The following is a 12,468-nucleotide window of genomic DNA, read 5'->3' on the forward strand; positions in this document are numbered from 1 at the left end:
TCTTGGAAAGTCCTTTGGTAGAAAAGTTATTGCCAAATGGCCGGAAAGGTCCACTGAATATCTCCAAGATTGAGGGTTGTGTGTGTCCTTGGATGACGTGTTGCAGAAATTTAGCGTTAGATGACATTGCCCTGCATTTGCTCGCTCAGACTGCGCATTGTTTTACAAGGTAGAACGCCGAGTCCCTGCAGAGAAGGTTTCCATTGCATTCTGGCAGGCAAGCTGTGCCCCACAGCCGTGAACTCTCTGCCATCTGCTCTTGCAAAGCTGACATTGCCAGAGATGTAAAAACACAACATTTATTCCGCAGGTCGGCTTATAGCTGCTTAGGTTAGGAAGAAACAGACTCGGAAAGGCTGGGAGGGGGGAAAAAACAGAGCGTTGCCCTGTTTGAGAACCTGCACCTGTTTGTGGAAGACTCACCTGACTGGACTGGATGTTCTCCAGAAAAGGAAAGAAGAGCACGTGAGCAACAGGGCAGGCACAGGCTGCAAACCGAGGAGTAGGACAAAATCCTGTTTTTGTTGTTTTTGTTTTGATGGGTCAGAAAATGAACATGTCAGCAAGGGCAGTGTTTGGAAAAGGGCACCTCACCCCCAAACAGCTTTTATTCGCCTTTCCTCAGACAGATTCCCTGAGGAAAGGCAGCCGGTGCACTGGAGGAAGGAAGAGGATGTTTTCTTTTTCACTCAGATGTCGACTGGGCATCATCAGAGGGAGAACCAAAGGTAAAACAAATGGGAAAGCTTTACCTGTAGAAAATTGCTGTTAAATTACCACTTAGATTTAACTAGATATTGTGTGTATCTTTATAGATATTAATCAAAAATGGGTGAAATTCCTTTGCATGATTGTAATCTGGAATTTACAACTTTAAATATTAGAAGGTTGTTTTTGAATTTCAGGTCATTTTTTATCCTGCAGCTTCCTTCTGCAGCAGGAGCTGACCACCATAAGATGGCAGTGTGGTTGGTTTGATCAGGAGAAACCAGAGATTGCATCAATCTTAACTAGAGCATCAATTCAAAGTAAAAACGTTGACTAATTTGGGATAAATTATGGTATTTTCACGTTAGGTTTTTCTCCTACTATATGATTAAGTTTAATCATCTTCCTCTTTGTGAATCATTGCTTTTTGTTCCTGGATGATTTTTCTTTTGTTTTGTCCAACACTGTTTCATCTCACATTTCTTATTATCCTGCAGGAAATTAATTAGTTTCGCTCAAAAAGCCTACATTCACACCCACTGTAAATGGGGTATTAAGGACAACAGTCTCTAAGGAAATTGTCTACGCTGATGTGTCCTGTGTCCACTGGAACGTCTGAGAATTCTGCTGCTAGTTCTTTGTGATCACTTTCAAAATCTGTTAAAGAAAAAAAAAAAACGGGGAAAAAAGTGTGAGGATGTATTTCCTCAGCGCACAATCTGAATTTGTTGGTGTTGCATCTTGTGTTTTCATCTAAAATCTCGGTAAGGACAGCACTTCATCTGCACTGAACCAAAAAAATGAGGCAGAGGAGGTTCAGAGGGGTCGCCTGTGGGGGTCAGGAAGCAGCAGGCGCTGGGACATGTGTGCATGACAAACGACCCCATCTGTGTTTGGGTTCAGAAGCATCACTGGGTCAAGACTTACGAAGAGGTCATCTAAACCTTCTCTCAATGTGGATGCTTTTGAATTTTACAAAGTTGCTCAGGTTCAAGTGTTGCATCTCTTCTAGGTTAGACATGATTTATTTATTTTCCCATGACTGCAATGTGAATCTATCACCAGTGTGGCGGCTGCGCTGTACTTTAAACCAGTCCCTACTGCAAGGCATGCAGGCAGCTGTTCGGCACAGGAATTTTGCATATGCATGTGTGTGTGAGAGAGAGAGGGTGAGAGAGACACACACCAGGACTGTGAAGATGCACGCTCTATAATGTGGATACAGGATCTATGTGAGAAAAACGTGACACAGAGTCTGACTGTGAATGTGCAGGTGGTGTTAATTGTGCCGACAGTTCGGTGTTGTGGTGTGTGCGCCGCTGTGTCGTGTCTAATCTCAGTGTGTGAACTGTGCATGTGTGAGAGGGTGGAATTCAGGACTTGGTGGGATAAAGTGTGAGTTTGTGCGTGTCTGTGTGCAGAGGAGGAAAGGGGAAGGGGGGAGTGACTATCGTGTGTGGCTGCCTCACTGAGCCCCTCTGGCAGAGAGGAAGAGAGGATGAGCAACCGCTGAGCAAGAGAGAGAGAGGAAGAGAGAGAGAAGGGTTATGTGTGTGAGCTCATGTGAGTGTGTGAGCAGGGCATGAGAAAATCTCTGCCAAACCCACGAACCATTTGTAAGAATAGCTGGAAAAACGGGGCCACAGCGAGATGCCAAGAATAGGGCACAAGTCATTCCTCTCCCTGCTATGGCTTTTCACAAAGATCTCAGCTGATCTCAGAGGTTCCACTAGTAAGGACTGCAAAGGATTCATCCTGCAAGTTTAAAAAGAAGGAGACTGGGACTCTGTTTGGAGGGACAGCATTAACTTATCTTTTAACAAGCAGCATGGTTGAAGAAAATGTTGGAAGTGGAGAAGCAGAGATGTATTCCGTGTCTCATGTGAGCGCCTGAGACCTGGTCTCTCAGGAGAAACCTCAACTCTTTACACCCTAAGCTGAAGATCAGCTTCCAGAGGAGCTGCAGCCATGCTGTGTGGTCTGAGGAGGGACACCAAGAACAGCATTGGTAAGAGGACCCCACTTTGATCTTTAGGGTCTGTAGGAGGTCACTGATCTATGTTTCGTGAATGAGTGTTCCTCTGCGTCCATCCGCCCCGCTACAATGCCTGGTCAGTGACTTTGATAGACTGGAACAGATTTAGATGTGAGAGGACGGGGCCACCAGCTCGGCATAGCATCTTACTATGTGTAATTAGAGCAGAAATAGCAACATAAACCAGATATGGGGCCGCCCACTTTTAAAAATAAAGTTTTACATCTGAAAAAAGGATTATGATTTCAGTGTCATGTCTGGCTTCATATTTAAGCCTCATTCCTGTTAGATATGAAATGGATGTCACGCAGTGCCCTTATTCAAACGAGAAGTTAATTAGCTCTATTTATTTATAAAGGAGGGGTCATGCTTCTGCTCAGCCTCTAATTATATAATCATAACTCGGTTCGGCTACAGACTGGCAGACAGATCAGTGCGTTATGCATTGTTGTTGGGGTTGTGTGTAATCGACCCTGGCTGTTGGGGTGAGTGGTGGTTATTTTAAGCTGGAGGAGGATTGCTGGCCGACAGCTTGATGGTATAGTAACGTTTGGTCACGTGCAACTCCATCGGCTCAGTGCAACCCAGAGCTAATGCTGCCTTTTGACAGAGAGGACAGCTGCTGGACTGTTAGGGCTCCAGGGAGCCTGCATGGTTACTCTGCTTTTGCCTTGCCTAAAGTGTTTGGGATGTGTCATTCACTTTGTGCGTGCGTGTGTTCAAATCAACTGGGCGCACTGTTCGAACAAAGGATGTGGGAAAAGTGAAATTCCATCACAGATGTGTGTGTTCTCTACATCACCATGAAATGTGAATGCAGTGGAGATATTTTTGTGGTTGAGGGCTGAGTCATGCAGCTGCTTCAGCGGCTAACGTTTTTTTTTTTTTCACTACTTCTAGTCTCAGTCAGCTGCCCGAAGGCTTCAGATCACTGAAGGTATGATGAAGGATCCATACCTCTCGGCTGTCTGAAGGTTTCAGCTTCAGCTGGACAGATGCAGACAGTCACTTTAGGCAGAGATAAAGGAGTGGACCTGATGTCCTCTGGCCCCTCTTTCCTAGGATTCAGGTTTGGCTGATGGACACAGCCACAGCTAGAGAAGGGCTAGAAACACCCATAGTTTAGTTGATGTGGCATTTACCTTTTAAAACTGATGAACTCAGATTTAATGTGTATTCTTTAAAAAATGAGTTGTTTCTGACCTCTTGGTTAGGCGACTGTGCTTCAACCTTGAATGTTACTCATGAAATAGTGCCCTCCAAAGGTATTCACACCCTGGATCACATTACAACTACGACAAAATGTTGTGTTTTTTTTTGTTTGTTTTTTTTTTTTACAGAATTTTGCATTAAAAACTAAAACAAAGCAAAATGATTGCTTTGAAGTCAAAGGTAAAGTACGAAAAGTAGGAAAGATAGAAATCAGAAAGGTTTTAAGTTCAGATTGAATGGAAAGTGTCCGTGACCATCAGATTTCAAATCTTTTCACAGTTTCTTAATTGGATTTTAGTTGGGACTCCAGCACACGCTCCGAGCTAAATCATCCTTTGTATCTATGGCAATGTGTTAAAATTGGTCATCCTGCTGGAAGGTGAACCTTTGCCCTGGTCTCAGTCTGTTGCAGCCAAACAGGTTTTCTTCTATTTAGCTCAATTCATCTTTACATAAACCCAGAGCATCATGCCTGTCTCATCGGGATTAAAACATCCCCACCGGGTGAGACTGGCACCGTCACTGTTTTTATTATTATTTTTTGTTTGTTTTTGAATTTTTTATTTAGTGGAGATGGTGTGTTAAGGGTTTATGTGCACAGTTAGTTTTCTACCACATAAAGCATATTACACATTTGCCAACTGATCAATTTTGGCCTCTTCTGAGAAGAGCAATATTTTTCCACATGTTTGTGGCATGCCATCTACATAGTTCAAACTTTAAAAATGACCTTTAACTGCCATGCAGTTATAAGGGCCAGATTAGTGGAGTGCAATACTAATAACTGTAGTTCCCTGCAGTTCCTCCAAAATTACAGTCAGCCTCATAGCTTCTTCTCTAGAGTAACATGCAGTCTGCAATCATGCCATACTCTTTCTATTTTCAGATGAAGTGTTTAAAGATCGGGTTCTTCATATTAGAACCTAACCCTGCTTTAACCTTTTCTACAACTTTATTCCTGTCTTCTATGTTCCTTGGTTTTTCTAGGAGAACTTCATAGAAAAACTGAGATTAAATCACACACAATTAGAGGACTTCCTCTTGATTTTCTTCTGGGGTATCAAGGGGAATAAGAAACAAATGAACACAAATTTCTTGAATTGAGTGTAAAAATAGGTTGAATACCATTTTCAACATATTTTTCCTTTCATTGAACAATTATGCACAGCTTTGTGTCAGTTAATGGATGAAATGTGACAAAATCTGGAAAAGGCTTATAGGGATATTAAGACTTTAGCAAGACACTGCAAGTTATGAAAAAGGTTGTGTTGTAAACCTTTGACAGCATTGTAACTTGTGCTTACAGTCATTTGTTCCCGCTTTAAAATAAAAATCTGTCTAGGCTTTTCTTCAGGTGTGCAGAGTGATGTTTAATCCCTATGCTGGACACCTGAAAAGGTCGTCCATAGTGGACAGGATTACAAAAGCGCCAAGTCAGTTTCCTCAGCAGCGTGACTGCTAATATGGTTTCATTTCTGTGTTCAGGCTCAGATGGCTGGGGACTGACTCTGCTAATTTGTGAACCTTGTCAGAAATGGGCCCCAGTATTTGTGAGAAGTGAACAAAAATCTGTTTCTCTGCTGAACAGATTGAACATTTTGCTGCTTTCTGTAGCAGCTGCTGTAAATGACATGCAAATGATCATTTTCTCCCCATCCAAAATCAGTCCATTAACTGCATGCTGTTTCCATGCCCAAGTGGTTGCATACTTCAGCTCTTCTGCAGATGTATTCTTTTTTTTTGAATGAATGCCTTTAAAGGCTTTTATTTGGTCTGAATCACTGCTGCAGTACTTTAACTCAGGTTAAAGTTCAGAACACTAAGGTGTAGGTTTCTGTCAGGAATAGGCAGTCATGCGTATTTGTCTTTCTGCTGCAGTCTTTGCATAACCTCATACACCTCTCTGCTGTCTCCTCAGATGAAGGACCATACTCCAAGGGGAGCAAAGAGACAACTGACCAATCGCATTCCTCCCGGGGGCGAAGCCTTTCAGGTACATTACAGTCAAACCTTACTTTGTTTCATGTGCTGTCTAAGTCACAACCCTCTTGGGTTATCAAGAGGATAAAATTGCATGCAGTCTTTGTTGAATTTTGAGTTATGTGCCTCCAGTGGTTTGCTTTGTCTTTGGATGCTATAAATGCTTAGATAAGTTGAAAAAAATGCACTTGTGGCATACCTGTCATGGTACTAAACTGCTGTTGGCATGATGGACAAAGCAGAGATTTACCAGCACAGCACAAAGTGGACCTCAAGACAGAATGAGTTCTCTCGTGACACAATGAAAACACACATCAATTACAATTGTATTCCTTTTTCTTTCTTTTTTTTAAAAATCAATGTAATAATAAAATTGGGCTTTAAAACTGACTTTAAATCATTACTAAAATAGGTCAACCCTGTTTACTTAATAAACTGTCAATGTTAAATAAATTGTCAAGCTCCTGGAGATCTAAAATTAAGTACGGTAACCAAAACATAAGCTGAAACACAGCATGCTGCAATACATAAAAACTAAAGGCAAAACATTAAAGCAGAACGTAAAATCCTAATGAGCTCAATATTGTACTGCTTTCAGGAAAACGTTTTATGCGATGATTTAAAGTATGTCTCTTATTTATGATGTAACATACTGTATGTTCCATAATGGGTGATTTGTCTAAATGTGTCTGAATTTTACACTTTGCAATACCTCGGATCCTTTCTCTTTAAGAAATTTTCTTCTTTTCCTTGAAAACTAAACCAAATCCTGATCTTTCCATCATAACCTGATAGCGGGGCTTTTGTTTTTAGCTCAAAGTGACAAAGAGCATTATGTTCAGGAATATCTGTCTCGGTCTCTCTTACGAAAACAACATTGTCAATGAAATCATCTGGTTTGTTCAAATACTACTACATATTAAACTATGCTACATTCTGTTTTGTAAAAAAGTAAGGGTTTTTGCTGCAACTTCTCCAAATAAGTCATACTTGTTCAGTATCCTCTACTCGTATTAACATGAACTTAACATTTAACATGTTATATGTGGAGTTTTACTTGTATAGTGGATTGCAAAAAAAAACAAACTAATACCGTTTAAAATTTTACCATTTTCTAACTTTAAATCCATAACTGATGATGTATTTTATTGGGATTTTATTTAATAGAACAAAGCAAAGTAAAGCATAGTTGTGAAGTGGAATAAAAGTGATACCTGGTTTCAAATATTTTCCACAAAGAAAAAATATGAGAAGTGTGACATGCTTCACACACGTCTGGAACTGAAATAAGATGGTGATGATGTTTGTAACAGAGTCTGATAATAAAAAAAAAAATATTCAGAGCTTTTTGCAACTCACAGAACATAGTGCAACTTCAAACCTCTTGGTGTCCTGTCAGTTTTAGAAGATCCCCTGGTCCAGTAATGGATTCTAGTAATTGAATTGTTTCTTCAGAACTGTCAATCATACAGTCATTTAGACCAGGTGCATCCAAGCAGGCAAACATCTAAAAAATTGCAGGACATCCGCTCTTGAGGACTGGAGTTACCGACCTCGACCTGTGGTTTTATTCATCATCTGAAAATGATAGTGGCAGCATCATGCTATGAGATTGCTGTTTTTTCAGTAGACAAAGAAGTTGGTAAAAGTTGACAGATAGATGAATGGAGAATATGGTATGTATGGATACACTACTTTCTACATAAATGGGTACCACAATAACTTCTGTAAGATTATTGCTCTTCCTTTCTTGGTGTGGTGTTAAAACATCCTTTTTGCTCCAAATCAACAAACTATGAAAACCTTTGGCTTTACAGCTTTGCTCACACCCAGTGTGTTAAACCAATCCTGAGTACTTGGGTAGTAGCACCTTGTGATTATTATTCAAACAAAATTCAAACAAAATCAGCAAGACATTAGTTTTACAAGTAAATGTTTTTCTTAACGAACTATGGACATACATGTCACGTTAGTGTTCACCTACTTTTGTATTTATGTGTCTTTTAAAATTTTCTTAAGCTCCCTAGTTTCCTTCAGATTTCCACACAAAGATTGTCTTTGCGATGCGAAGAAACAAAGAGAAGAGAAAGTAGCTGGAAACTGTTCCCCGTGGTTGTATCTTAGAAAACATTTTCCGAAAGATTCAGAAAAAAAAAAGCCGTTCCATGCCTCACAGACAGGGCAGCTCTGTCAAGCAGAGGCTAATTCTTTCTGTGGGTTTGTGCCTGCGTCTATATCTGTCAGCAGAGGAGTATCGAGGAGTGACCACGGTGGAGCTGATGAAAAGGGAAGGCAGCAGCCTTGGCCTCACCATCTCTGGAGGCTCTGATAAAGATGGCAAGCCCAGAGTGTCAAACCTACGGCCAGGTGGGCTGGCTGCCAGGTGAGATCTGTGCTCTGTGATGTGCTCTGAGCCTGGCAACGCCAGCAAACTGGTCAGGCATCCAGCTCTGCACGCAAATGTTTTAAAGGCTAATAGTTGTGTCTAGATTGTTGTTATTCAGAATGTTTTACTAGCCGCCTTGTTATGTACTAAGACAAAGCTGATATTCATTTGTCAAGTACCATGACACCATAAGACATTTTACAAAGTAGTTAAATCATTAATAAAGTACAACTAAGTTCTTTCAATGCTAAAACAGCAGATGTTAGCCAGAGGGAACTTTTTAAATAAAACCTCATTGTTCAGATGGTAATGAGATATTTTTCCCCAGTAGCTAGATAAACCACTGGTTTTCTGTGAACACAAAACAGAAAGATATTAAGATCTGATGTTTTCCAAATGTCATCAAGGCCAACAATACGGCCATGTACTTCCATGAACTGAAGTCTTGTATTTTCACAAATATTCTTGTTTTGACCTGATGCCTGAAATTTATATCGATTACAACAAGTCATGTTTAGACTAGCTCTTCTTACAGCAAAAATCACACATGAATCTTTGGAGTCAGACGCATCCAACAAACTATTCTGGACCAAACCTAACAGAACCTAAACACACAGTAGAGCAAACCTGCACACCTTTCATCATCCAAAAACCTGAAACATGAAAAAGAGACAGATGTTAATACCAAAAAGCATTTGGTATTAAGAAACAGGTGATGCAGAGCGCAGTCCTGTACAGAGGCATCTACTAAACACACGTTTTCCATTGACAGAATTTAATTTAAAGCAATAGAAAGCTCATTTGATTATTGTTGCTCATTTAGAAAGTGGAGAAGACATTCACATTAAAACTACCTTTTAATTTGGATTTCTTTTTCTATTTTATCTTGCACTTAAGATGTTGTAATTTTTAGCTGTACAAATAAAATTTACTCATTTACTGTTTTCAATTTTAGTAAGTCCACAATACCGGCTAAAATCTATATCAGAAATCTTAATCCAAAAATGTTCTAGCCTTCTGTATATACACTTAAGTAGCATGGAAACAATAAATGTTTTATTCAAAGCCTGTTACTTCTACCTTGTTTGTGGGTGGGGTGAGGGATGGTGTGTCATCCTGCATGTCACTGATGTGAAAAAAAACACCCTCAGTTCAGCAAGAATGACACAATCCTTTGAAAATGTCCTGGCCAAAATATGTCATTTCTTGTCACGTCTAAGGGACACTATGCTAATTCTGCCAAGCAGCTTGTCTTCACACAGCTGAGTTCATGCCTATGTGAAAGTACCCGCTAATTTAATGGGTGGAGACACGCTGGGTCAGAACGGCTACGTGTGTAACGGGACTGGACCATCGTGACGTTCAGCCCTGCTAAGCTTTGGAGTCTTCTCTGTCTGCTGTCACGGCTGATTGACAGGAGCCCAAAGGGTGAGAAGGGCAAGAAGGGCAGGACATCTATTTGATTAATTAGCTCTCCAGTGAGAGGCGCGTTGACTCAGAATGTCAGATGTGAGACACCATATAGTCATCTCTGCCAGTGTCAAAGAGGGAGAGACTGTCAGTCATCTTACTTCCAAATCAGTTTTGCTTTCTACACAGGTGTCCTTCTATGTTTGCCTGCAGAGATGTTAAAAATCACATAACAGAGTTACAACTCTGGTCATATGCTAACATAGACTCACTATGAGCACAAATAGTATATTAATTTTAAAAGCATCTATTGATTTTTGGCATAATTTGTGCTAGATTGGTGCCGATTCTTATACTTATAAATGACAGAGTTGATTTAAATTGGCTGGTTTTTAAATCGGGTTGAGATCAGGGCTATTCCAGAATCTTAATGTTGGTCTAATTTGTCTGTTCCAAAACCAATTAAGGTGTTTATTTAGGATCACTGTCCTGTTGAAATACCAAAACATCTCAAAGTTTTAACCATGCAACTGTTCTATTGAGTTGAACCTAAATAATTTGAAACCAGTGCCCTTCCTTATTCTTACACTTACTTTGCGTGATGCACTCGCACAATTCTAATAGAACAAGATCCAAAGCATGATGCTGCCAGCACCATGCTTAAGATTTGGTTCAATGCCTCATAGCCATGCTGATATTGCAGCAGAGCCTTCTTTCTTGGTTGGCACCCTCTTATTCCATTCTGGTTTAAATTGACTCCAAGGCTGATGTTGTTTCAGCGTCTTTGAGTTAATGATAGAATGGTTCCTTGAAGATTTCCAGTTGTTTCTAAACATTCAAACCAATTTTAATTTAATGTGACTGTTTTGGTCAGCTGTTGGCCACTTTGGGATTTTAAAGTCGATGGTAAACCCAAACATATGTTAATAGTAGCTTTGGAGGGCTTACTTTATGTCCTACATTGTGGAGTAAAAGCTGGGTGTGTTTTGTATTGTCTTTAAATCAGAGGGATGGTTTGGTGGAATGATGGTAAACATTTGCTGGTATGCAGTTCAAATGTGCAGATGTGGACATTTTTGAGTTTGTGTAAATTTGATGTGCAGCTTTCTGCTTTCACCAGTGAGTAAAGGAAAGCTAGATGGCCTTAACAGTCTGTTGTGGCTCTGAACAGGAGCGACCAGCTGAATGTGGGCGACTACATCAAGTCAGTGAATGGCATCAACCTGTCAAAGCTCCGGCACGATGAAATCATTAGCCTACTGAAGAACATTGGGGAGCGAGTCGTCCTGGAAGTGGAGTATGAGCTGCCTGCATATGGTGAGAACAGAATGAATAAATAAATGAAATGGAAAAAGTTTGCTTATATATTATTTTTAAAAGCAAAACTGGAGTATGAAATCCCTCTCCCAAAATTTTATGAACTTACAAGTAAAATCTGTTGAAATGGAAAGCAGGAGCACAAACAAACATTAACCTACAGTATGTACTGTATTAATTAAACTTAGCAAAATATGACAAGCACTTTCAAAAGGAGTGACCCAAATCCCATCTTTGTTGCTGAGCAAAGATGAGATAAACATCTCATCTTTGTCCCATCTTTGTTCAGACCAACAAAAGAAAACTAAACAAACTAGGAAACTATGCCTTTCGTTTAAAAGAAAGAGATTCATCTCAATGTTTTGAGTCTGCAATAACTTCCCAATTCTACAAAAATCCGACTATTTCCCCGTTAAAATGCAGGTAAAAAATATATAATCATAATTAGCAAATATATATATTTTTCTTTTGTAAAACCTAATTTCAACTTGGAAATTTAAAAAAAGAAAAGAACAAGAAGATGGAGAAGTCATCTAAATAAAATAAATTATTTTCTTCCGAAGCAACGCCATGTTGTTAATATTACACTCTTCAAACCAACACACAGAATAAAATTGACAGCTTTTAATTCCTTCTTCTCAGGTAAAACCTTTAAGAAACCATGAACATTGTACATTTTATCTATTCTTTTGTATCCACAAAAGAATAGATACATTTATCACAAACAAAATAAAATGATTTTCTAAGCATAACATAATTCACACTCTCTAACAAGACCCAATCACACAATTCTGTTTGCAGATGTGGACATTTTCCGCTTCTATGTAATTCTTAATTTTCTCTTTTATTGTAGTCCAGAGTCCGTCGGGAGTCATAACTAAAACCATAGAAGTGTTTTTACACAAGGAAGGAAACAGTTTTGGCTTTGTCATGAGAGGTAAGTACGTTGGATGTGGTTGTTTGCTTTTTCTTATTTTAGGAACTTTACAATGTCCAATACAACTTATAACTTTTAGACTTATTTTTCCTTCCATATTATAATACTTTCTTGAAATCTGTTTTGAAGGAGGTTTCCATGAAGACTGGCGAAGGTCTCGTCCTTTGGTGGTTACCGGTGTCCGGCCCGGGGGTCCAGCCGACAGGTCAGGATGTGCCTGATGTGTTTATTTATAGGGGTTGGTTGTGTTTCACCTGGTTTCTGGTGTGTGAGATTATCTGGGAGGTTTGCATGGATGAGTCCATTAAAATTAAAGAATGTAAGCATTCATGTGTACAGAGGCATACAAACTAATGACCATTTGACTAATTTTCTTGTTTTTATGCATTAAATCAAACGTCACCATATTCTTCACATGGAATCTAGCATTAATTATTAATACTAATTATAATCATCATTATAATTTCTGTTTCATGAGTTTAA

At 39.5% G+C, this 12,468-nt stretch overlaps 1 protein-coding gene across 6 annotated transcripts in view; it reads left to right on the plus strand.

Moving 5' to 3' along the window:
• The first annotated feature begins 261 nt into the window (after positions 1–261).
• Positions 262–12,468, plus strand: part of LOC102221381 (glutamate receptor-interacting protein 2-like) — a 37,270-nt gene continuing 25,063 nt past the window's right edge. The window contains exons 1-6 of one of the 6 annotated variants that reach the window (XM_023335115.1): positions 262–728; positions 5,874–5,948; positions 8,180–8,318; positions 10,903–11,048; positions 11,902–11,985; positions 12,115–12,190. In XM_023335115.1, the coding sequence (XP_023190883.1) occupies positions 539–728; positions 5,874–5,948; positions 8,180–8,318; positions 10,903–11,048; positions 11,902–11,985; positions 12,115–12,190 (710 nt within the window). In that variant the 5' untranslated portion in view covers positions 262–538. Of the gene's footprint in view, positions 729–1,694; positions 2,717–5,873; positions 5,949–8,179; positions 8,319–10,902; positions 11,049–11,901; positions 11,986–12,114; positions 12,191–12,468 lie in introns of those variants that run through there. The other 5 variants (XM_014469739.2, XM_023335100.1, XM_023335098.1 and 2 more) reach the window with 5 other exon arrangements.

This window comes from Xiphophorus maculatus, chromosome 1 (genome assembly GCF_002775205.1).
Source record: "Xiphophorus maculatus strain JP 163 A chromosome 1, X_maculatus-5.0-male, whole genome shotgun sequence".
In the NCBI taxonomy this organism is placed as follows: Eukaryota; Metazoa; Chordata; class Actinopteri; order Cyprinodontiformes; family Poeciliidae; genus Xiphophorus; species Xiphophorus maculatus.